This window comes from Leopardus geoffroyi, chromosome D4 (assembly GCF_018350155.1).
Source record: "Leopardus geoffroyi isolate Oge1 chromosome D4, O.geoffroyi_Oge1_pat1.0, whole genome shotgun sequence".
NCBI lineage: Eukaryota > Metazoa > Chordata > Mammalia > Carnivora > Felidae > Leopardus > Leopardus geoffroyi.
Window position 1 is genome coordinate 82,754,782 of NC_059342.1, and position 26,013 is coordinate 82,780,794.

General features: G+C 47.8%; 1 protein-coding gene across 15 annotated transcripts in view; it reads right to left on the bottom strand.

The window, feature by feature from the left end:
• Positions 1 to 26,013, bottom strand: part of DENND1A (DENN domain containing 1A) — a 512,085-nt gene that overhangs the window by 45,789 nt on the left and 440,283 nt on the right. For all 15 annotated transcript variants that reach the window (XM_045470412.1, XM_045470408.1, XM_045470411.1 and 12 more), the window contains 6 exons: positions 20,336 to 20,440; positions 19,870 to 19,957; positions 17,946 to 17,986; positions 15,589 to 15,660; positions 14,288 to 14,344; positions 5,565 to 5,696 (listed from right to left, as the gene is read on the bottom strand). In XM_045470412.1, coding sequence (XP_045326368.1) covers positions 5,565 to 5,696; positions 14,288 to 14,344; positions 15,589 to 15,660; positions 17,946 to 17,986; positions 19,870 to 19,957; positions 20,336 to 20,440 — 495 coding nt within the window. The remainder of the gene's footprint in view (positions 1 to 5,564; positions 5,697 to 14,287; positions 14,345 to 15,588; positions 15,661 to 17,945; positions 17,987 to 19,869; positions 19,958 to 20,335; positions 20,441 to 26,013) is intronic.

Sequence of the window (26,013 nt, forward strand, 5' to 3'; positions counted from 1 at the left end):
AACTGCAATAAAACCAAATGACTGGCTGGACACACCGCAAGTACTTAAACAATAATCAATCAATTATTAATCAATTTAAAAATCCACATCAATAATAAAACCTTAAGATGTTTACGGAACGCCAGTTCAGCGCCAGGTCTTGTGGCAGACTTTCCAGAGGCTCACATTCTCACAGGGGAGGACGCGCATCAAAGAAATAATTACAAGGCTGTGCGAGACGCACGGCGTGTGCCAAGTTCTAGGGTAGCACAGAGACAGGAGCAGCTAACTCTTCCCAGGAGAGGATTTACAAAAGGGTCCTGCTGTGAGGGCAGACAGGTAGACCATGAGGGGCCTTGTGTGCTAAGCCAAAGGAAGAAGGGGGAATGTTTGGGGGTGGGGAGGAGCAGGGAGGTGACAAGGCCACTTGTACACGCTTCAAGTGGACCCTGAGAGGCCATGTGGGGTATGTAGTCGGGGGTAAGTCTGGAGGCCAGACGCCAGTCAGGAGACGGTGGGCCAGTCCATCTGAGTGATGACACAGCTTGAACCAAAGCTGTGATGGAGGCCATGGAGAGGAGAGGGACTGAGCAGTGCCCGGGAGGCGGAAGGGAGAGGCTCTGAGGAGGGGGTGAGTGGACCCAGGCTTCTGGAGAGAGAGCGGCCATTCACTGAGGTGGAGACGGAGGTCGAGGAGTGAGTTTGGCGGGAAATGTGTGTGTTCAGACTGCAGGCTTGTGGTTTGAGGTGCCCGGGGATTATGGGAACGTCTGTGGGAGGTGGTTGGGAGGCAATGGCTAACTTGAAAGGAATCGCGTGTGACTTCCAAGCTCAATGGGGCAGAAGGGGTTTCTCAGGGCACTCAGAGCCAACGGTGCTGAGAAGGCAGTCACGGGCTGGGCAGCTTTTCCAGCCTAGTGCGAGACTGGCACTAAATGGCCCAGCTCATGCTTGTCAAGCAAGAGCTCTCCATATGCACAGACGAGCAGGCAACCATATTCCAAGTTTGCTCCCGGGGGTGTATCCAAACCACTCTGTCCCAGATCTCTGGAAGACACGCTAGTGCCTAGTTTGGGCTTCGGTTTAGCCAGCTTTTCAAACTTTATGTTAAAGAGATTTAGAAGCCTCTGCTCAAGTGGGAGAACAGAGCACCTTTCGATGCGCTTTTGGGGATCTCCAGGTTGGAAGGCAGGCGATCGTGTAGTTTGCAGGACCAATCATCTGGAGGAAACACACGAATGGGGCCCTGGAGGGGGTTTACCATGACGTTTTTGCTGGTGGGGCAGGGGGTGCTGTCCTACTTCTGAGACGCATAGCGTGGCCAGCACGTAAGCAGGACTAGAACCCAGTCACTAGGCCCGTGCGGCCAGTCGGGTCCCGCCAGCCAGGGTGGGGGCCGAGAAACAGAGGTGCCGTTGGCTGCGCGGTGTGAATCAGCTACTCAAGCACGCGTCTCCTGAGTCTCTTTCCTCATTTGTACAACGGGTGTTGTGCTTTTCTTCCTTACCAGCACAGAGGTGAGAGCACCCAGCGGCCTGTCCACCTTATTGGACACAGGGAGCAAAGCGGTTTCCAGGGTGGTGCTACCTTTGAGGACTTCTCCAAAGAAGGGGTCAAGGCAAGGTGTTCTGGCTGAAGGGTGAGCGGAGGGAATGTCCATTCCCCCTCCCAGGAGAGAAAAGCGGGGGGGGGGGACCCCTTAGCTTCTCTCTGCACCCCTGCCAGGGGGGAGGACTGCTTCCCCGGGGGCGGGGACGTGGGAGAAGAACTGCCCATGCGCTTCGCTCCCTGCACCCTGGCGCCTCCCTCCTGCAGAGCAGCCAGTCGCAGGCGCTGCCCGCAACTGTCCCCCTTCTCCTGTGCGGGGTAGCTCGGTCTTTTTAATTCCGAAGTGAAGTTTTAGCAAGCCCATCTGGCCTCAGGTCTAAAACAGTATTCTCCTTTCAGCCTTATCAGTAAAAAAGCTGGCATTCTTATCTCATTTGACTATCTCCTGGGCCTTATTTCTCAACTATTCCGAACTTGGGAGGGGAAGAAAGAGGTATTTAAAGCCTCTCTAAACCTAAATACTTTCCAAGGTAGGAACGGGCATTGTCAAGTTCTTTGAGGTTTTTGAACTCTTTAAGAGAAAGCACACATGATCAGGATGCAGGGGCTAACTGAGGATCCATTTACTTCGCTCTTGTCTGGAACCATCAACACGGCTCCTCAGGAGCGGCCATACGTGCGTGCGTCTGCTTTAGGAAACAATCGAATCCTTTGTGAGGTCAGTTTGTTGACAAAACATTTTTTAATTATAGGGCCCAACTTGGGACTGTGGGGAGCGGTCCTGGGGGGGGGGGAAGGGGTTGCCTCTGGGGGCCCTGAGAGTGCCCCAAGCTCACCCCACATCGGTGCTCATCACTCAGGGCTGGACTGTCCATTTGCTAGTCTGTCTCCCTCATTACGCCCCACAAGGACTTATTATTGTTTTTTGTACATGGTAGGTCTCAAGACACGGATGAACAGATAGATGCATAAATAAATGGAGGGATGGTCAGAGCCTCAGAGGAGGAAGCTGCAGGGAGGCACAGAGGCAGAGAGCACCTCCTCTCCCCCCCTGCAGAGTCGGCTCTGGCCCTGCCCGGCTCCTCCTCCTCGAAGGCCTCCCTCTGCCAGCTCCCGGGCACAACCACCCCCCTCCCCCCCGCAGTGTCCCCACCGACCTCCCCTGGCTGGCCATACTACTCCTCGAATGTGATAAACCATCTCTACAGTCTCTGGCCCAGATGGAAAGCTAAGCGTCCTTAAAGAATGAGATCCACAGAAACGCACAGCCAAGGCCAACTCTTCCTGAGGTTCACCTGTACTGTCTGGCTAGTTCAAATTCTTTCGCTGGGACACATTCGCTTCAACAGACACATCAAACAGCTGAAATCCCTGCCTGGTGAGGGAGCCGGAGTGGGCTTCGCAGGTGGACTGTCCTAGGTGCTGGCACTGTGGCCCCGGCCAGGTCCCCCTGGGTCCCCGGGCTTTAGTGCCGGATCCTTAAAATGTGCCTAATGATCTCTTCCTCAAAGGGCGAGGGCACAGATGACACATTTTCCAAAAACAGAATGTGTACTGTTGGGGTCACATGAGTATTTCAGGTGACATATGGACGGACACTTAACAAGATTTTTTTGATATGCCTTAGAGAAAGAAACTGGACTGAGACGTCAGACCTGTGATTCTGTCAACGTCATTACTTAGGACGAGGCTAAAGCTGGTACCGACGTCAGGTCTGAGCCTATTTAAAGAAAAACAGCAAGTACAAGAATAGCACAGATGGTAGGAGGGTGTGGCCAAAATTTCTGAAGTGGAACTCGAAAGCCTGTTCTTTGAGAATAGAAAGTCCCTAAAATTCCTGCTTGCCAGTAGTAGGCGCTCTAGAAACATCGCGGGTTCCGGTCAGCGGCCCACCAAACCGGGGCGCCTGGAAAAGCACCGAAGGACACCCCAGCCTGGGGGGGTGAGGGGCAAAGCCGGAAAGAGTTAAAAGAAAGGGGTCTGCGGCTTCCCGGGCCCATCCCCCCCGCAGCTAATCTGTCACCTAATGAAGAAGCGGCCGGCAGCAGTGAGCTGGCTGGCAGTTCACTTACGGCAAACTGATTAAGAATGTTCAACCAACAGCAGACTGTAGACCTTTCCAGAGAAAATAAATAGAGTGTAGACTGTATGCAAATGTGTTTGTCACTTTGACAGCACGTCTCAATTAAGGCATCTCGCGGCTGCGGGTAGGCTCTGCGGCTGCAGCTGTAAGGGAGAGCCCGCTGCATGGCTGATACTTGGGGCTTGACCTTAATCCGCATGCATGCATTAAGAAAAAAAAAATCCTGCCTTCCTGTACACTTGCATAATGCTGGCAGCCACGTGAGGGAAGTGACAAACGGGGAGAAAAAGCCACTTTCATCCTCTCCAGTTTACAGACCTGTGAAGGCACAGACAGTTCTTATTTCAACAGAGTTTGGGGTGGCTTTTTTAATTGTTTATCCCCCACCCGCACACATACACTCTTATTCTGCATTTAGCTGGGAATGACATTAAAGCGTCTCCACTTCTTGCTGAAATGGAAAGAAGGTTTTTCTCCATTTCAAATAGGGCCTCCTTTTTTGTGTTTCGAAAATGGAATGTTTAACACCATGAAATCCCTCTCCCCCGCCCCCTCTTTCTCTGTAATGGGCTTCAAACTCCAGCGAGGGGCTCTTTTCATGGGAAGGTTAGTGTGTGCAGGAATGAGGACAAAGGAAAGCAGGAAGCTGGCTCTAGAATGCCACGCTGGCTACAATGGGGGCTGTGCTTTCAGCAAACACCGCCAGGGAAATGGGGTGCAGATGTCTCCAGCAGGGCCTGAGCCCCAGAGGAGGCCGCTCTTGAGGGTGCAAAAGCAACAAACACAATCTGAAGATAAGCATTCAACCAAGGCAGCACTGCCCCCAAGAATGCCTCTTTCTTGTACTACATTTCCATTTTTATCACGTCCCTTTTAAGTGTAAAATCAGGAAAAGGGGTGACCCCCCCCAACTTTACGACATATGAACGTATTATCTGAAAATACTGATTACAGAGGAAGATTGTTATGTGTCAACAAACTCACCCCTTACAATAATAACCCAAAGCAACCATTTCATTAATTCTCTTCATTCCTAAATAGCTCAATGCCGGTACACAGTAGGCACTTGATAAATAAATGTCTGTTAAAAACAGGGCATTTAAAAATGTATCTAGATCCTTTATGTGACGGAAAAGCAATCATATTTAAGATAAAATAAAAGAGGCTATTTTAATTATGCTCCATCTGATAAATGGCTAAAGAGTCAAGCGATTTAAAAATACATAACCTTGCGAATTCTTGTTACAGTCACATCTTGCTGACAGCCATTTTTCACAAACCAAATAATTATGACTTTTGCTCATCAGGAGAGTCAATTCAAGAGATATAGGGGAGAGTGCACAATCTTTTTCAACTAAAATACAGCCACCGCTTGGAAATAGATTTAAAAATTCCGTTTTTCTACAGAATACAATGTTTTACTTAAGGGGGAAAAAATCAAACAAGACAATTTTTTCAAATGCTCAGGTCATCAAAAATAGTTGGAGAAAGAATCGGATCTCTAGAATAGTAGCGTGGGTGTTTACTCTGAGAAGCACCACTCCCGATATTGATTTTCAGGAAGTACATTAATAAAGAACTCCTAATTGATTTTTTTATAAGACTTCGCTTGTTTCCTTTTATTTGAAGGTGCAAAGAAGGGCCTGGGATGCTAAAGTGTTCTAATGAGATGCTTAGCTAACGGAGGCACCTTAAACGGAGTGCCTTGGAGTGGGGGAGGCGGTAGCTGCATTTAATGACTTCATTCAAGAGTTGAGCTAGTTTACGAGCAGAGCCACGCTGTCTCAAAATTTTTGAGAGTTCACCTTCAAAACACGCTTGTAACCAAATAAACGTTCAAAGGTGTGCAAAACTCCACGGAGTTGTTTTGCCAACGAGAGCGGCAGTGGAAAGCCTGTCTGCTGCAGGTGCTATATATAGCTTCTGCTAAAAAACCAAAGGGCAGGGTACGTACCTGTCCGAAGTGGACAGTGATTGGCCTCCGGTCTTCTCGGAGCTTAGGGTCCTTGGCCTCCACCAGTGGGGACGGCACAGTCTTTGGCGGCTGCTCTTCCATGGTGGGGGCACAGCCATTCTCGGTGATGTCCTGCAGAGAGAAGCCAGTGGAGGTTGGTGTTGGGGTCGCGGCACCTGCTGTGTGCAGATGCTCCCTCCAGGCCCATGGCCAAGGGGCCTGCCCCGGAACACACCCTCTGGGATGTTCAGAGCCCGTTCTCCTCCGGGCGATGGAGGAAGCAGAAGGCTAACTTGGCTCTTTGACTTTTAAGGATTAGAGAAACCCAAATCATACACGTTAAATTACAAAAACCAGGTAGCAATTCGTAACAGTGGGGGGAAAGTCTTTTTGTTCTATTACCTTGCACAGCTATTTCCATTTTTACATATTCACTTTGTCCACATGCAGACATTTAAAAATTACTTGCAATCACAGCTCATGCATAATTTTACATTCTATTTTCTCCTACTATATTATAAGCATTTCCACAGTACTAGTCATTTTAATGATAATTTTAATAGATGCATAATATTTCATTGAGTGGCTATATAATAACTTAATAACCCACTCTACTGTTATTGGGCATTTAGGCTATTCCGTGTGTGTGTGTGTGTGTGTGTGTGTGTGTGTGTGTGTCTTTCTAAACACCGTAGTGATAAACATTGCAGTTTTTCTTTCTTTTGGATTATTTCTTTTATAGAAATCCCTAGGAATAAAATTACTAAGTCAAAAGATACAAACATTCTAAGCCTTTTTATTCATTCTACCAAATTGCCTTGCAATTTACACCAACTACTGACAATGGATGAGTTATCAGCTTCATGGTACTTGTTACCCTTATCATTTAAAAAAATGTATTGCTAATTTAAGAGGTGCAAAATTAGACCTCATTGTTGTTTTAATTTGCATACTTTGTTATTTGTGAGCGTGGACGCTTTCTCCACACTTGCTTCCTGATGATGTTACTGTCTGTGAGAATGAGGTGTTTATGCTCTATCTTTCTTAGCCTTTATCTTTCTGGCAAAGAATGATGAGACCCGGGTCTGAGTTAGGATTTTATGACTTGGAGAACACTTAAGGAACCAAAAAGTAATATTTTTAAATTCAGAAATTTACACTGAATTTGGACTTCTGGTGAATGAAGTCAAAGTATAAAGAAAAGAAAAACCCCACTGTGCAAAAGGCAGGGAATGGTTCCTTTGGTTCTTTGGGAGGATGATGGTGCCCGCTTGTGCTCTATGGACCACGTGTTTTACTCAAGTCATGAACGTTGCTTAGATTCTCATTGGAACAAGGCAGAGAATAAATGTACAAATAAAAAAATTTTAAAAACCCCATTTAAATGATAATAATTTTTTTTTTACTAAGTAAAAATAACTCCCAGTCAGAATGAAATAATAAAGGAAGGGCGCCTGGGTGGTTCAGTTGGTTGGGTATCCAACTTCGCTCAGGTCATGATCTCACAGCTTGTGAGTTCGAACCCCGCATCAGGCTCTGTGCTGACGGCTTGGAACCTGGATCCTGCTTCGGATTCCGTGTCTCCCTCTCTCTCTGCCCCTCACCCGCTCATACTCTGTCTCTCGCTCTCTCAAAAATAAATAAACATTAAAAAAAATTTTTTTTAAAGAATGAAATAATAAAGGAAATTTCCAATTCTTTTCATTGCCAAAACAAAGACATATTTCGGTCAAGACACACGCCTTTAGTACTCATTAAATTCTGCACACAAAAGACTTGACAACTGGTTGCTTTTAACCTAGCCAAATAAAGAGAATGGTGGCCAATGGAACAAAGTGGTCCTCTCTCGGATAATAATGCATTAAGGAAGAAACACACATAACATTTGTGAGCCTCAATCTCCTCATCTGTAAAATGGGGATATGGTAGGTAGGAGGAGTAAAGGAGATAAAGCAACATAAGTGCGTCTAGAACATTATTACTCAATAATGTCCTACGTACAGCACTTAATAATAATGGAGTACTTACTAATAATAAGGTATAGACTTTATAATAAACTCCAGGGATCTATCTATCTATATTCAACCCCACACACTCAGCTGCAGACTCTGGTCCTGCTTGGTGACAACACAGGGAGGTGATGGCCTCTTGGTTTCACAGGAAGGGCTTGCATTAAGTGGCCCCCAAGTCTTAGCTTGGCTGAGGCTGCGTGATGAGAGGCTGCCGACAGCCAATTAGAAAGGGCTCTTTTGGAAAGGGGCTGCCCTAAGGTGCTCAGGTCAAGTGGAACAAAGAGGGGGAGGGGCTCCATCTGCACCAGAAAGTAACAAAGGGCAAAGGGGGCATTCTGGATCCAGGTGGGGTTACTGAGAAGACAGACACAAAGGTTGGGTAAAGCCAAAGAGTTAAAAAAAAAAAAAAAAAAAAAAGAGAGAGAGAGAGAGAGAGAGAGAGAGAAAGAAAAAATAAATCCACTTTTAGTTCAGGAAAAATATTGTGCGTGTGTGTGAGTGACTGGCTATAAGAAGCAGTAAGGTTACATGGTAAGAAAATATTCACAGTAATAAAATTATAAGATGATAAAATTTAAAAAAAATTAAAAAATATATGTGGTGTTTAAAAAAATATATGTGGTGTTTTGGGGCAAAGTGTCTTAGTTTAAGCTTGTAAGTAAGCACTGTCTTCTAGTTTTGTTTTTACCATCAACTAGCTGATCTTTCCAACCTTTTTGTACCTATTCATTTGTACAACGGGGAGACCACCACCCGCCTGGGGAGACCACCACCCGCCTGGTGAACTTCAAAGCTACGGGAAGAATGAATTAAAGGAGACAGAACACAAGAGAGCTTGAAAAATGTTACATTCCCGTGCAAACGGAACCTTCGATCTCTATCCCCGGGGGAAAATGGAAAGAGCGCTATCTAAGAGGAGCTCCCTTCGTTGTGTTGAGCGCCCACTATTGGCAGGCACTTTTCCAGACCCTTGACCTTCACCATCGTACTTAGTTTCCACAGCAACCATGAGGTAAACAGGATGATGGCTCTTTTATAGGTGAGGAAACAAGGCTTAAAGAGGGCAACTCACCCAAAGCCACACAAGCTAGAAAGTGGAGGAACCAAGAACAACAGGATTTCTGGCACTTATACTGACATCAACTCGTAACAGCGGCATGCGTGAAGACATCGTGAGCTGAGGAGGTGCTCAAGAGACCGTGAGGTGTGATCCCTGGAAATCCCTACTGTTAACACTGACCTTATGCCGCCGTGCCTCACGGTCTCTTTGCACTTGTCTGCTTGTCCCTAAAGACTGCCTTCCTTGGGGTTTGGGTTCTCTGCCCCAGAGCCTGCAATATATAGTAGTACATGCTCTCTAACAAATCTTTGTAAATCGAATTGAACATTTGGAAAGCAAACGTGTCCAATATACAAATGTGCTTGTGTATCAAAAAACAATGCTGCACGTTAATTTTCTTCAGTTAGAAGATCCTGAAGTGCGTAAGACTTCTCACAGTCCCGTGGCTTGCCCGGCTAACTTACTAACTTCTTCACTCTTTCCTGCCGCTGGGGAAGGACACCTCACTGCTTCCTCCCAGGGAGAGCAGAGCTGGGAGGAGCCCTGGTAAAGAAAGAAATGCGGCCAACTCTGTTGTACCTACCGGCAGAGATCTCACACATAGTAGAGATCCTGTGATTAAAGAAATTGTGGTCTAAGAACTGAGAAGCTGTCAGCAAAGGGTTTGGGAAAATAGGCACTCCCAAACCCTTCTGGAGGGAATACAAATTGGCAATTTATATCAAAACCTTAAAAGAGGTGCATGCCCTCTGGCCCATTAATTACATTCCTAGAAATTTATCCTAATGAAACAATTAAGAATTCCTGCAACGTTTTACTTATGAGAATACCTGCCTAGAAGAAACTGGAACTAACTTAAGTATCCAACAAAGGGACTGACTAATGTATATATGCCCATCAGATAAAATTTTCCGCAGCCACACAAAACAAGGACGAGCGGAAGAGAGAGACCTTTAGTGGTCTGGGAAATGCTCAGAATATAGTAAGTGAAAATGCAGGTTATAAAACAAGGTCATTTTCTTTTTGCTTGTCTGATTTGTTGAATTGTCTCCAATAAACGTGTTTTTTGTTGTTGTTGTTTGTTTGTAAACAGAAGGGGGAAAAAAAAGACTATGGAAATGTCATTTTGAAAAAGCAAAACCAAGAAGCTGACAGGAAGGGTAAATCTGTTCCTTCCTTCCCGAAGGGTCACAGGGGAGGGAGGCACTAGACACAGCTGTAGATCGGAGGCCACGACACGGTGGCGAATCTCTTATCAGGAGCCCTGGGGGCCCTACCAGTTCCCATCTCTTGGTAAAGCCAAGGAGTCAGAAAATAATTCAATTCCCATCACCTTCCCTAAGGGTTTGCTGGAATCAAAAAGCATGACTAGGGTCTAACCTCCACCTGTCCGTGGAAGAGGCAGGGACATGCACAGTAAGTCACCGGACAGAGTACCTCTGAGAAGGCAGAAGGCAGAAACCTAGGGGAGGAGGGGGGCGCTGAGTGGCCTTGGGTACAAGCTAGGGAGGGGGCTGGACCCAGAAGGAGCTGAGGACAGGACTTCATGAGGCAGAGATGTAGGTAGAGACTTCCTGGCCCAGGGGTATGTAGAGAGCACAGCCCGGTTAAGGAAGGGCAGGTGACCCAGCGGCTGGGGCATTTCCAGAACCCCCTGGCTGAGGTGGAGGAAGGTTTGAAAAGTCTGAAAGGTTTTAATCAAGAGAGTGACTCAGAGCTGTGGCCTACAAAAATTGCTCTGGTGGCTGTGTGGATGACCAAAAGGACGGTGACCCCATGTCAGCCATGCTCTCAGGGTATATGCACACGTGGGTGTCTGGGCAGATCGGCTGCTCCGAGGTGGGACATGAGGAAACGAGTGGGATGAAAATTCCCACTTAATGAGTGGCTACTAAGTGTTGCTGTTGCAAGGCATTACCTCTTCTAATCCTTACAACAATCCAGTAAAAATGGATCCTTCTCCTAGTTATAGATGAGAAAGGACTAGGTCCAGAGAGGTCTAGTAACTTACTCAAGGTCACACAGTTAATATCCTACACAACCGGCTTATCTACCTCAGGAGCTCAACTACCACCCCGTGGCGTCAGGGGTTTAAAGGCGGGTGTGAGGCTGAGCCCTTAATATCTGCGACTCAGATTACTGGTCTCCAAGTTCAGATTCGTGCAGCGCCCTTCTTTTCCAGTCTACCTCACACCGCAGCAAATGAAAATTAAAATGTGGATATTGACATCGAAACAATATCGAAAGTTGGAAATTTCTGTGAATGAGGCTGCGCCGTTATTTTAATGTGTTGGAGACAGGGAGCTGACAGTTGTGTGATAACGTGTGAAAATGTCTGTTCTACGCGAGGTCTACCTAGATCTGCCTGCCCCACACGTGCTTACTCCCTTCAGTACACCAGGAGATGTTTGGCCAGAAACTCGAGGCTTCGCTAACCCAGCTGTGAATTTGCTCCTTTCCATCAAAAGCTCTTTATCAACAAGCTCGATTTGTGTCTCCAAGATCAAAGATTTAAAACTTTAAAAAGGGCTGCGAAATGGGCCCACTCGATTCAGTCACTCTAATATGGAAGAAAAAAGGTAATTCTTCAGGGGTTTCCCAGGAGACGACAAAATGACATTCTGATGTGAATATCTTAATGCTCCTTGCAGGTGAGAAGGAGCGTGTGTGCGGCCCCTGTTTCCCAAACAGCACTCCGATGCCACCCTCCTGTGACGCTGTAGGAGTGCAATCTGTTGACAGTCACAAGCCCAGCCACACGGCGGCGCTCTTCTGGAGGCCAGGTCTGGTGGCGGCGGGGAGATGCTCTGGAGGAAAGCACTACACTCTGTTTAGAAAGCGACAGCCGGGAAGCATCCTGGCCATTTCTTCTTCTTCCTAATTTTGAGCTTGACTTCAAAGAAGGCCAAGCTACAGAAGAACTTGACCACCTTGCTGCATTTATCCAGAGAAACATGTTATTATCCATCCTTCTTCTTCTTCTCCTTTTTTTTTTTTTTGTTGTTGGGCTGAAGCAGAGCAGGTCCGGAATAAAGCCACACTATAGTATCTATTAACAATTATTTGCCAATGGTCACACGGATACCGTGAAAGCTCCTCTTTCAGATGCTTTGAAAATCTGCTGCACAAATGAACAAGGGATGGAAAAGGGGCCCTGTGCAGTCATATTAGAGATGGACCCTCCACACACCATGGTGACCTCTCCGCAGGTCGGCCCCACATTTTCTATTTGCAATTCAAACCCAAGGCGGGAGAGCAGAGGGCAAGATTGGGTTCTTGATTATATCTGCGAGGTCACCATCACTATGCAGAGTTAGAGGAGGCCAGGTGGCAACCCAGTACATTTGAAAATTGGATCTTTGTTGGGAACTGCCTCAATTTCATAGCAGAAACCAAACTTGAGATGTCTGTATTAGACGCATCTGGGGAGCCACACGGATATGTTGCTGTGTGAAGGGGGGGTGGGGGGTGGAGGGGGGAGGGGAACAAAAAAAAAAGCCAAGGAAATATTTTCTGCCGCAGTGAGAGAGGTCAGATGAAGCCAAATCCTAAATTAGCTCAAGAAAGGGAGCAGGAGAGCACATCACTGAAGACCAAGTCCTGTCTGCACTGAACAATGCTAGAGTTTCAATTACAAAATAGCTCTTCCAAGAACAACTGCAAAATATCAAGCCTGTAGAAATCTGTAAGACCGAAGGGGGGAAAAGTGAAAATTGAAAAAGGTGCACTAATAGATCTGTCAACAGTCCGATGGTGACAAGCCACATTTCTATAAAATGCCTTCACCATTTGTGTCACCTGAAATGTACTGACACTTTCTATAGAACATTATCTCCTGAAGCTATTCTTGAAAAGACTGGCAGGGGGAAGAGGAGAAGGGGAGGGAAAAATCTGCTTTAGATACTATCAAGGAGAGGAAGGCGGGGGGGCCGCGTGGAAGGAGCGCGATCTGGATTGTTTAAGTGAAGCTTTGAACAACAACATCACAAAACCGGAGCGGAACCGGTTATTTGCAGAAATGCTACGTATCATAAAAAGGGGATTTTCGGAAGGCCCAGCGCTTCCGTGTACCAGGAGGGAGGCGATGGCCTGCAGAGAGCAGATCCGACCAATAAGGAACATCTGTCCTCCGCCTGAGGAGGGACCCCTTTCTTTACTTACTTCCAGTAGTATTCTAACACCAGCTGAGCCGAGATCAGGTCATCAAGGAGGGAAAATTTGGTGAGAGAACTCCCCCCTCCCTGTCACTCTGTATTTTATCCCACTCAGTTACACGCGGCTGGGGTAGGAGATAAAAAAGTATGTATAGGACTTAACATCCAAGAATTCCACCTGCCGGCCTCTGGCAGGGTGCGACAGACCACAGTTAAGGTCTATCTGGATTTACATGACAGGAGTTTTATTTCGGGACTTGAATCTTGGCCGTTAAAAATTCACTCTCAGCTGAAACTAGGAATTTAAATGCTTAGTCAGAACAAATTATTTTGCAATTAAAAGAAAGGAATCAATTCCTTTGACCATTGCAAGTTAATGAGAGGTCCTTTCTGACTTCATAAAATTAAAACTGCTTTCAATTTTTTAAAAACTGCCAAGATAGACAAAGGCCCTTGTTCGAGTTGCACACTGGGGGGTGTGGGATAACGAAGTCAAGTGCTCCCAAACATCTTCTGGAAAAGCAAACACTTGTTTTAGACGGGCAGTAAGAAATGCTGTTGTCGTAAGAGCATGGATGCTAGAAATGGACGGGTCTGGAACGGGATCCCACTTCTGTAGGCTCCAGCAGTGTGTCCTTGGGCAAATTCCTTCACCTCCGAACCACAGTCTAGTCTCTTTACACACAAAATAGGAATAATACCCCGCCCCGGGGCTGTTCTAAGGCTTAAATGTAAAAGCCCCCAGCACGGACCATCCTTAGGAAGTGGTGACTGAAGGGTGACAACAGTAATACTGATGACATTCATCATAATATAAAAATGCCCTCTGCTATGTTCACCTCCCTGTACAAGGCTAGAGAATCAGGCAGGGGACTCCGGGCTAGCGTGCAGCTGTAGGTTTCATACCATTTTACTGATGGTCCAGGAAGATAATCAAAGTCCTCTCCCTGTCTCCCGAGAGTCTGAAATGGGAACTGCTGGGCTCCTCTTGGTGAACCCACCACCATGAGGAGAGCCCGTGGCGTCCTCCAGAAACCCACCCTTTGTGCCCTGTGTCTGCATGGTGGCCAGGTGCCTGCCGGGATCATGGCAGTCATTTCCCTGGAGATGCTTCTGGGGTTTGGTCATAAGCAGCCCCAGGGCAGAGGTCGGCTGTGGTGCCCAGATGGGGGGCGGGGGGTGGGGGTGGCGCTGAGCCAATTTCGATACAGCCCGGTGAACCCCAGGCCTGGTGGGGTGGGCAAGGGGCAGACTGGCAGTGGGGACTCTGAACTTGCTTGCCTTTGTGGGTTTAAGCCAGTCTTAATGTTATTTGAAGACAGTTTTTTGTCTGTGAATATTTATAACAGTGTGAAAACTCCCGGACAGCTGGTAATGCATTTTGAAGTGTGCTAACAACACTGTATCAAACAGCCCTCTATTGATCACATCATACTTTTTTGTGGCCACGCATTTCATACACGGTGCTTATACATTTTGAATAAGAACTTCAAGTACCTTTTGCTTCAAGCGGTTTTTCACCTCTTTTATTCCCATTTTTGCATGATCTTTTGCCTGCATGAAAAATTAATTTAAGTTAAGATTCCCTCTCTGTTTCCAGCAGGGACTATGCTTGATTTCAATCCGTCGTGAATCACCTTCTCTGATTACTAGAAAAAGGAAGGAAAAATGGGATCATCAAGTCGAAAACATAATGGCCATGAAAACAAATACAATGTTAAGAGGTTAAAAAAAAAAAATCCCTTAAAGAGGCTACGGAGATTTTATTTTCTGCATTTTGATGGCACTGATTTTTACCCCCCCTTCCAAAGCCCTTCATCTGCTCTCTATGATTATTTATCTCAGCAGCCCGGTGATAGCCACCAGTAAGTGTTGAGCAGCAGCTTTTGAGGCTGCCAGAATCTGAATATCTATTACATTTCACCAGGGCAGGGCCTCAGGACCAATTTTCTGCCGGGGCTGAATGGCCTGAGCAGACACATTGCTGGGCGCCCCTAGTGCCGTTCCTTAAATCTCATTTCGGCACACACCCTAGCTTTTATTTTCTGTCGTTTCAGACCTGTGTGGTTCTCTTGGCAGGCCACCCGCCCGGTTAAAATAACTACAGTTTAAGCACGGAAAGGACTAACAAAATTAAAAATGGAAATAAAACAAAACCACCCCAGTTAAGTGGCTCACAGTCAAATTAGCAAGCAAGAGAAACCATGAGAAAAAAAAAAAATACTTGAGGCTTGTAAAAGATGGCACATCGGATCGGGAACTGACGTGTTCTCCTATTTTCTCTCTGCTTGTGGGCATGGGTTTCACAAACAATGCACGTCCTATAGGGCAGTGGTGAGAGAGATTGATGAAGAATTTGGGACAAAAATCAGGGAGTGTGTCCCACCGTGAACGGTCTTCAGTAACCAGCAAAGGAGCTGCTTATTTTGACGTGATAATGGGGATACCCACAGGAAAGGTTTTACCAGAACACTCCGCAGACCACGCCTCCAGGTCCCAGGGACACCGGCACAGAACAGCCAGCATCTTAAGCCACCCAGTCTCTATTTTAGTACAAGCTAAAACCAGTAGCTTCCCATTTCTTGAGGGCAGCAACTGTGAGCACAAACAGTTTCAATGAAAAACATCACCGACCTGGTCACAAAATATCAACACTACATGATTCTAAGAGCCTCGGAAGCTTTAGGATACAGCCAGCCCCTGATTCACCTCTGCAAGGCAGGGTCAGGTGCATTTAAGGGTTTTGTCATGCTAAGGGACAGATCTGTTTGGATCCTGGGTGCAAGACCCGTACTCACAAACTTATAGACAGTCTTCATAGCTGGGTTCGCCTTTGTTTTCACGGTATTCAGAATGGCTCCGCTTCCTTTCTATAATAAAAACATCAATTGGCAACTTGGACTGAAGACAACAGTAGGCCAACACCAACAGAAACCTCTTCCCTTTAAACAAGTTAAGCAACATTCCAAGAGCGTGTAATTTAATTAGAGAAACAGGCCTAGATGGTAACTGGTCCTGGGCAAGTAGTTACGGCCATGGTAGAATCACTATGGGTGGTTCTGGGAGAGCAGGGTGCGGATCCAGACACTGATAACTAGGCGCAGGGGGGCCCAGTATTTTGGTTGGCACCAGTCTGCTGGCTGGAAGAAAAGCTCTTCCCAGGCTCTCTGAGGCAAGGTTTCCCCATAGCAATCTATGACTTCTCAAGAAATTCTAGTTTATTTGGCTACCCGGAATCGTGTGCCTTCCTTTCCTCACCTTGGTTTTCTGTGTTGTTAGTTTTAATCACTCTGGCAGGCTGCCTCCCTTAACATTGATATCTTGAGAAAAGGAAAGAATGAGTAGCCATCAACATTAATCATGGCTCTCGTACACATCCGACATACCAATTTCTTGGTTTAGGTTCTCTGGGAGAGCGGGGAGAAGAGGAGGAAAGATGGCTTTCCCAGGACACAAAGGAGGCCAAGGGATGGATACGTAGTGCACAGGCTCTAGGTATTTTGTGAGCCCTCACTGCGGAGGCACCTGTGTTAGCCTTGCAGGATATGGAGTCACGGGAAGGCTGGCCTAAGCTGTCAAGGACCTCCAGTATGGGGGGGGGGGGGGTGTGCCCCAGGGTAAATAGCCGCAGCTGAAGGTCCTGAGGGCTGCACTACCTGTGTGCGCAAGGCGCGTGGAGGCAGCTCATGGTCTGCAAGGTCAGAGAAGGAGTTAAGAGGATGAAGCATTTGGCCTGGTCCATGAGGGATGACGAGGAGTTCTCACAGGGGGATAGGATGGGTAAGGGCATTCGAGAGATAGGGAAGAGCACATTAACAAAAGTGCAGAGGCTGAAAAGCCATGCGCTCCTAGGAAGTGGTCAGTGCATCATGGGAGGAATGACCAGCGGGGCTGAGGCCAGATGAGGTCAGCTCACGAAGGGCCAGGATATGGAGCCGGCACTCTAGAGGATTTTTAATCAAATTTATCACATAATCTGATTTGTGCTGGTTTGGAAAGATAATTCTAACTGATTCGAACAAAGAGACTGGATCAAGTGGGCATATAAAAGAATAAGATATAGTAATGTAATTATTAGGATTAACACTTAGCACAATTTTTGGTAACAGCACGTATTAGAAATTTTGAGCTTTAATTAAAAAGCATTGCAGTCTGACCCAGAAAGCATTCTGTGTCATAGGACAATATGAAATTTTGACCTGCTCATTTATTCCATACTGCTTTCCAAAATTACTCAGTATCCTATTTCAATGGTCCTTTGGAATATTAAAACTCCTTTTATCAATCAATCAGCAAGTCCTTATTGCTGGTCTGTGATTTGCCAAGTGCAGTGTTTGGCCATACAAGAAGAACAAAAGAGGTCTTTCATTGAGGAATTCCTTACTCTCGGCCAAATGCAGCCACTTCCAAGGGACCTGACTTGGCAGTGGTGTGCTTGGCTCCTAAGCAGAAAAGAACACTTATCACATTATGTTGCAGTTGCCTGTTTACGTGCGCCTCCCCAAGAAGACAGCAAGCTCCCCAGGGCAGGGCCTGTGTCTTTCTGCTCCCCACTGTGTCCCCAGCATGGCCTCTGGTACACAGGAAGCCTTCAGCACATGCACACTGATAAACCCGGGCAAAGGCGAGAAGTTGAATTCTTTAGTGGCTTCTGAAGACCTAGGCACCTGGCTTCTAACACAGCCAGAAACTGTTCATAACCACAGCGAGGGGATAAAAAAAAACAACAAAAAAAAACAACAGTGATTTGTTCTCCACCCTCCTGGGAGCCTTTGCTGTGAAAAACACTGCAGGGCGGCAAGGGGGACACATTTTTGGTTTTCCCACGAAAATGTCCCAATCGTGCTGGTCTGGAAGGAGACGCCCCAGAAAACGCTCTAGGATGACAACATCCACTCAACACTCCTGGGCCAGCTTCCTGAGACGAGGAAGCTTCTCCTGGCTCTCCTTGCCCTCACAGAAGGATGCTTCGGACAGACTCCTCCTGCAAGCCTCCACCTGGCACTCGATGGCCTGGCTTTACAAACAGAAGCATCTTCAGCTGAGAGAATGGAGGGCCCCAGGTGGGATGACCACCCTGTGGGTGGCAGGGGAGGCAGAGGGCTGCCAGGAGGCTCAGAGGGGCCCGGGTAGCTCTGAGGGGGTGCACACTTACCCGGACTGTGGAGAGCCACTGATGGTAGAGTTTATCGCTGCCTGGGGAAAGAGGAATCAGAGAACGGGTTAATGTCATGTGCCCTCAGGAGTTCCTCCAATTGCTTACAGCGAGCAGGACTTGGAAAGTTCAAAATCTAGAGAAACACGTGAGGCTCCCGTGCTCTACTCCCTGCAGGAGGCAGCCGTGAGTTGCCGCCGCGAGTTTTCTTTCTCGAACTGAGATCTGATCCTATCAGTGCCTTGAGCGCCAACCCAAATCCTCCTCCCCCACTGCCTACTGGATAGAGTTCGGGTGCAACCCCTTAGCGGCCCTCACTCTCTTCTCCAGTCTCGTCTGGGCCCCTCCCACATTCAGCCTTTCCATCGCGTACTTGCATTCCCCGCTTTCTCCATTCCCTCATCAATGCTGTTCCCTTGGCGGCCGCCATTCCCCACTCTCTGTGCTGAGGGATCGGCTCCGGTGTCATTTCCTCGCTAAGCCTCTCCCGCCCCTTCCTCTGACCAGCCCTCTAAAACAGGCAACACTCACTCAGAAGTCCACACTCTATGAAGTTCTGTGAGCCAGCCCAGGGCAGGAACCACAGGGCTGCGTGTCCCCACACTGCTGGACACACACTCAGCCCCCCAACACACCGGGGCAGCGACAGGGAAAGGAAAGGGAGGCGCTGTTGGGGAACTTACTCATTTTATCTGGGGGGATAAGGAGGTCTTATCACCGGACAGCTTTTCTAGAAGCTCTGAATGACTTGACTTAGTTTAATAACACAGAAAGCCCGTCTTGTCCTCAGAATTGGCATTCAACTCTGAGAGTGCGGTCTCCTTTGTGAAGCTCTCACGTTAGCATGAGGATTAGTGGAGTCCTAGTCCAACCGCATGAGAGCCTATTTCTGCTCTTTTTTCCTGCACTGGTTTAATCTGTGTTTGTCTTTAGTTACGTATCTCTTTCTCCCACCAGTAAAAGCTCCTCGAGGGCAAAACCGGGTGCTCGGGTTCTTACTCCATGGGGCTCTGGAAATGTCTATCAGTGACCCGCTGTCACTGTCCACAGACTCGGTTTATTGGGGACTTGCGCTCCCCGTGCAGCACAGGCTGGTCAGGCCTGTAAATGGGGTTTTATAGGTGAGATTCTGCCCGACTCTAGGAATTGGATTATAAAGTCAGTCCAGACCAGACACACACCCAGCAATGAGGGGGCTGACAGCATGAGTATTATGATTTTGCACTTGGTTTTGGCTTCACTGCCAAAGACTAAGGCTTCGGGACTCGGAAAGAAGGCCAGATTGGGATTGGAGAGTCACTAACACCTCTCTGGGCCTCAGATGCCTCCTCCGAAAGAGGAGAGGCCGACCTCTCCAGGTCTAATAGTCTGTGGCGACCGGGCACGCTGTGATGACGGTCACCTTTTAAAGAAATGCCCACTTAGCAGTGAACCTGTGCTAGCATCCTGTCCTGATGGCTGCACGGGCCTTTCCTCATGGACTCTGAGTTAATCTCCACAGGATTCCTGTGAGGTGGGCAGTGTTCTCCTCGGTGCTTAGATGGGGATGCTTCAACTGAAGAGGGGACATGGCCTGACCAAGTTCTCACCACTTTACTGGAAGTGGGGGCCCCGATTTGAAGCCAGCTCTTCTAACTAGACATCTTGAGTGCTTTGTGCTGTAGCATGCTGGCCACTACATTTAACTAGACTTTGGCCACCCAGGGGAAGCAGGTGACCTCAGGACAGAAGATCTCAGACAGGCCAAGGTACCTCTGTCGTATCAGAAAATGAAGAGGGATTCCTCAAGCATTTCAAGGGTGAAATCAGTCTCTCCCTAACCCCCACTGAAGGGAAAAAGAAGCTAATGTCACTCCTTGCCACGCACACTCTAGTCCCACATAACGGCCCACAGCACGGAAAGGAAAATAAAACGCTTTCTCACCAGCATACTCGCCCATGCTGATCTCCTCTTCAAAAACGTCACTGAAACCTTCGCCAGAATTGAGAAGATCCAGTCTACCATCGATAAACTATATAAAGAAAGAACAAAAGCGTAACAGCTTATGCAAAGAAACAGAGGGAAAACCATTCAGCTGGGCACCTGAGGGTACAACCAAAGAACCGCTACGTTTCCCAAGACAGGAAAGGGCCTTTGGAACCGTGAGGTTTTTGTTTTGTTTTGTTTTTTAAAGTGAGTTTTCAAAATACTGGCTGCATGTTTATGATAACTTGTGAAATCGAATGGCACATTTGTGAAGGGTCTGTCTGGTCGCTGACCACCCTCTGCGCCCACTCCCCCTCCCCAGACCCTGAGCCCCTTCAGGCTGAGCCTCGGTCCATCCAACATGACAGCTGCAGAGAGCCCCATTGGGGGTCCAGACACGGGCCACCCTCAGGAGGGCCGGTACCTGTTTGAAGAGCTGTAGCTGGATGGCATTCTGCAGGAACTGCCTCATGGCTCCCGAGCGATAATGGGACACAAAGGCTTCTTCACAGAAGGTGATTGGCTCCTCCTGAGAAATGGAGATGGGAGAGGAGGGTTGGAGGCACAGGGCGAAGGCGGTCAGTTCTTAGACTCAGTTAGACGGCACTTCTCCATCTGCTAATTTATTTAATCCTCGTTTACCTGGCGAAGTGGCTACTGTCATTGAAGGCATTCTATTCTGTGGAAGAGGAGGCGGTTTCAGAGAGGAAAAGCCACCCCCCAAAGTCCCAGAGCTGGTGGGAGGCGGAGCTTCTGAACCCCACCCCTGGCCCCTTCCAAACGAGCCAGTCATATCCCGACAGCAAGCCAGTGGGATGTGCCTTCCAACGCGATTAATTTCCAAGCTTTTCTCTTCACTTTGAAGAGAACCCTTTCTTCGGGTAGCACCTTGTACAGATGGAGCCCTGATTGTAAAATTGCCCAGATGCTCTTTGGGAGGCAAGGGGCAGGGGTGGTGGTGGCTGGGCTCTCCTTGCTGGGCCTCTTCTCTCACCCCAGTACGTTTGCAGTCCCTGAGGCCTCGGCCATGGAACTCAGTTTGGAAACCATTTACACAGGGCTCTCAACCATTAGCAAATTATAAATTTAAAATATTTACTTATTTACTTTGAAAACGCTTATGAGGGAGAGAGAACGAATATCCCAAGCACACTCCGTGCTCAGCACGGAGCCAGAGGTAGGCTCAATCTCACGACCTCGAGATCGCCACCTGAGCAAAAACCAAGAGCTGGATGCTTAATCAACGGAGCCACCCAGGCACCCCTAAAATGATTATTTATATTAAAAAGCGGGGATGATGAAAAATAAGATTTACCATCCAGTCAACTGTGTGCTTATGACGCTTGACGAGGAAGGTATGCTTTAACCAAACTACACTTTATGAGTGAAGAAAATAACACCCTAAGCGGAAGACACAGCCCATCCTTGTAGTCAACACCTCGATCCTTCTTTGAAGGTATCTGGAGTGCTCATCTACTCAGACAAGTCTTTAATTCCAGTGGTGGAGCCTCAATTCTGAAAGATCAGACTTTTCTACCTTGAACTGAATTAAAGGGACTCCTCCCTTCACAGACTTGGTGGCAAACAGAGATGTTTGAAGCTGCACTTTTATCCTGTTTTAATGAGTTGTATGAGTGTTAAATTTACTGTCTGGTTGCTGTAAATTCCAAGGGTTCCTCCTGCTTCAGTCTAGCCAATATTAGCTCAGCAATTGGGCAGACATTCTACAAAAGGTGCCAGGATGCCCCCCCCCCAATTAGGGTGGGGGGAGTGCTTATTTTTATACAGTTAAACCCCACCTAATTTTACAAAGGATCGGAGACAGCCTACACCGGCACCTGAAACAAAGAAAAAAAATCAGAGCTGAAGAATACGTAAATATATAAAACGTGTTTACTTAGGAAAAGAGTATCTGGATATGCACGTCCTGTACATATGGTTCCTAAAACAAAGTTACAAAATTAGCTCTGAGTTTCCTGGCTGCAAAAGCAAGAAGGGAAATGTGCAAACTTTACAATCGTCCATGATGACAAAAAGCATGGTGGTTCCTCAGGAAAAAGAGCTTTTCATGACACTTGCTACTCTGACATGTATCCACACCTGCCTTGTTGAACAGCTGAGATGGGCTAGTGATAGCAAAGGCCCACCTAACATCCCATCCTTGTGGCCTGCAAGTTCTGCTTCCCATCCTGGGAACCACAGCAGGGCAATGAAGTCCCTCTCCAGGCCATCTCATCCATGAGCAGTGTCACCCATACACGGATGACTCCTGATAATACTGTAGCTTGGCATCCTTCGCTCTAAAACCATATCTGTCTCCATCCCCATCTGGATGGTCCTTTAGCACCTTAAACTCAAAATGGCCAAAACTCTCAATTATAATCCCACCCAGACTTTACCCCAAATCTGTTTCTTTCTAAAACAATTTTTTTTTAATCTTTACTTTTGAGAGAGAGAGAGAGAGAGAGAGAGAGAGAGCGCGCACGTGAGCAAGGAGAGGCAGAGAGAGAGGGAGACACAGAATCCGTAGCAGGCTCCAGGTTCTGAGCTGTCAGCATAGAGCCTGATGAGGGGCCTGAACCCATAAGCCTGATCATGACCTGAGCTGAAGTAGAACGTTCAAGTGACTGAGCCACCCAGGCACCCCATGTTTCTTTCTTAAGCTGGCACTGTCCACAGCTACCCAAGAACCTATCACACTGCCCAAGTCCTCCTTGGTTTGCCAGGGAAAGGTCTCAAGTTTGTCCCTATTTGCCATCACTGCCTGGCACAGGCCTGCTCACCATGGTGGAGACTGAATTCTATGTCCCCTCCTGTCTACTCCAGTTCTTCAGGATTTCTAAAATGCACGTTAGGGGCGCCTGGGTGGCGCAGTCGGCTAAGCGTCCGACTTCAGCCAGGTCACGATCTCGCGGTCCGTGAGTTCGAGCCCCGCGTCGGGCTCTGGGCTGATGGCTCAGAGCCTGGAGCCTGTTTCCGATTCTGTGTCTCCCTCTCTCTCTGCCCCTCCCCCGTTCATGCTCTGTCTCTCTCTGTCCCAAAAAAAATAAATAAATGTTGAAAAAAAAAAATAAAATGCACGTTAGATCATGCTACTAGCCTACTCAGGAACTGTGACTGCAGAGGGGTTAAACTTTGTGATGATCTGGTTAATGTTCACTTCTTCCACCAGACTATAAGCCTCACGCTGGCAAGAGGGCACCTGTTTCACTCAACATCGCACACTTAGCAGCTCGGGAGTTATGGACACAGGGTCCCGTGTGGGAGAGGAGAGAAACGGTCCTAGCTCCTTAGCTGGGCAGATAAACCCTTCCTAAGCTGAGCCCAGCTTTCTTTTCCAGAGTCCTTTTGTGTCCCTTATTCCTCCCCATAACCCCCCCCCCCCCCACAGGTACCTTCTGCTCTAAGTGCATTTCTCCTGATCACATGGCATGTCCTTTTCCACTTGCTTCCTTGCGTTTGCCAGTTCTGTTCCTTGCACCTGGACTATTTTCCTCTTTTTTTTTTTTTTTAATTTTTAAATTTTTAAAAATGTTTTTATTTATTTTTGAAGGAGAGAGAGAGACAGAGCACGAGCAGGGGAGGAGCAGAGAGAGAGGGAGACACAGAATCCGAAGCAGGCTCCAGGCCCCGAGCTGTCAGCACAGAGCCCGACGTAGGGCTTGAACCCACAAACTGTGAGATCATGACCTGAGCCGAAGTCAGATGCTCAACCGACTGAGCCACCCAGGCACCCCTGGACTATCTTCCTCTTAAACACAGGCCTCTGTGTGGCAGTCACTCACCCTTGCTCAATGCTCCCACCCTGCCTGGCATACTCCCTGGGTGCTGAGTAATCTTCACTGGTGTCCCTATGACCAGGAGCTAAAGAGGGCAGAGGTCCTGCTGGACTTCGGGCTACACTGCCCAGACACAGTGCAGAGGCCCCCTCTATATCCCCACCTCCACGCCCGCCGCTGCTAGAAGCTCAGGAATGTTGCTTAAAGAACCACAGGATGAGCCTGACCCTGGTTCCTGCCCCAGGAGCCCCGTGGTCTTGGTGTGGCTGAGACACCACTTGGCCTGATGGTAAAGAGGTCTCCGATCACGATGCCAGGCGAGTGACACTGGTGTCCAGGGAGCTTAGAGCTCCTTGGAGGAAATGCTCATTGGAGCTGTTAGCATTCACTCCTAGAGCTGTGGCCCAGTATTGCCAGGAAGAAGTCTGCTGAGGGACCAATAAATTCGAGAGAGAGTTTGCAACCAGATTTGTATGTAAGGGTAGCCTGAGGCAGAATTTAGTTGTAGGAGAGCAGAAAGAATCTCAGCTTTAGGGAGACATTTTGGGCCTGTTGCCTACTTACTGGAGGTGACATCCCCCCTGGATCAGATGTCTGCACCATAAAAATGGACAAAAGGGCATGGATGGGAAAGATTCAGGGAAAATGTGACAATGGGGGCTTTTTCTGTAAAAAGCTTAAAGGACAGCATCAGCAGTGTCAGTTAGACACGGGGACAAATGCTAACATACAGTGTAGAGCTACTGGAGTGGGGTGGGCGGCAAAATGTCCACAGGAGCCAGGAGACGAAAAGGCTAATCCTCCCAGGGTTAGCAGGCCAGAAACTGTGCGAGAAAGTGGGCACATCTTGGCGGATCCTGAAAGCGTGAACGGAAGTCAGGTAAGCAAATCCCATCTATGCAGAGCAACTGTTTAATTCTAATCCTGGTGAAGAACAGGGACACTGTCACCCCTTGTCACGTATAGGGGTCTGGCTGACCACAGGCACAGAGGGCTCACTTCCCTGGAGCTACTCACCATCTAAGGAAATGGTAATCACCACAGTTCACCTAAATCTTTACAGAATAACAGGGAGGGTCACTTGCCCGAGGTCACGAGACCCATAAATGGCAATGGCCTTCAAAGCCCAGCCATCACGCATGAGGTCCACTCCAGGCCCAGGTGGTCTCCGAGGCCCCAGTTCTGTTTGGTCATCTGTACGAGAGCATGTGACTCCTTCAGGTTGGGACCCCTCATGTTTTCAGGGTCATGAGCTTGACCCTGGTTGCTGCCACAGGAGCCTGTGGTCTCAGTGTGGACAGATGTCCCACGCACCAGCCCCACAGAGATGAACACTCCCAGGGGTAAGCAACCGACCTGAAGGCTTTCTGCCACAGGTCCAGACCAAGGAAGCTGAACCATTTGCCCCAGCTATTCGGTTCTCCCTCCTGTGGTTGAAAAGGCCACCCCACTCCACTCCCTGCAGCGGAGAGGAGTAAGGGTGGGTGTCTCCTGAAACCCTCCTCTGTAAGAATTGCTGATTTAGTTCTCCTGTTATGCTGATTAAACCTTTTGTCTTCTTAGGCGACATTTAGCGATGGGACCACTGGCGGACAGCTACATGAATGCAGGCAAGTCAGATCGTGAGTGTTCAAGCTTAGATCACATTAGTAGAGTTTTCCATCTATGACCCGGAGGACAGTAAAACATAGCTGCTTAACCCTATCGAGGATTTTGGTACCAACAGACAAGTTTTACTCCTGGATTATCTTCTTGACATATGGAACCAATTGAAAACTTCATTACTAATGAATCAATCTTTGTTAACAGGTGAAGTTGGGGATTCCAGAGGTTTTTGAGACTTCTAGAAATAAATGGCTTTTATCCACAGCATTGTGGGTACTGGTGTAAAAATAAAATCTCCTCTTACAGTCTTCTGAGGAGACAACTTTCCTCGTTCTGCTGGTCCATACTTAAAGTACTACACTCCTTATTTTCCTGCACAAATTTATTAAAAAAATTAAAAAAAAATTTTTTTTAATGTTTATTTATTTTTGAGACAGAGAGAGACAGAGCATGAACAGGGGAGGGTCAGAGAGAGGGAGACACAGAATCTGAAACAGGCTCCGGGCTCCGAGCTGTCAGCACAGAGCCCGATGCAGGGCTCGAACGCACGGACCGCAAGATCATGACCTGGGCCGAAGTCGGACGCTCAACCGACTGAGCCACCCAGGCACCCCGATTTATCAAAATTTTATGTGCACATTTACTCTGCAATTCTAAGGGGAAAAAATGAGGCACTCCTTTATGGCCCTTGCTTAAAAATATATAAACAGTAATTTTG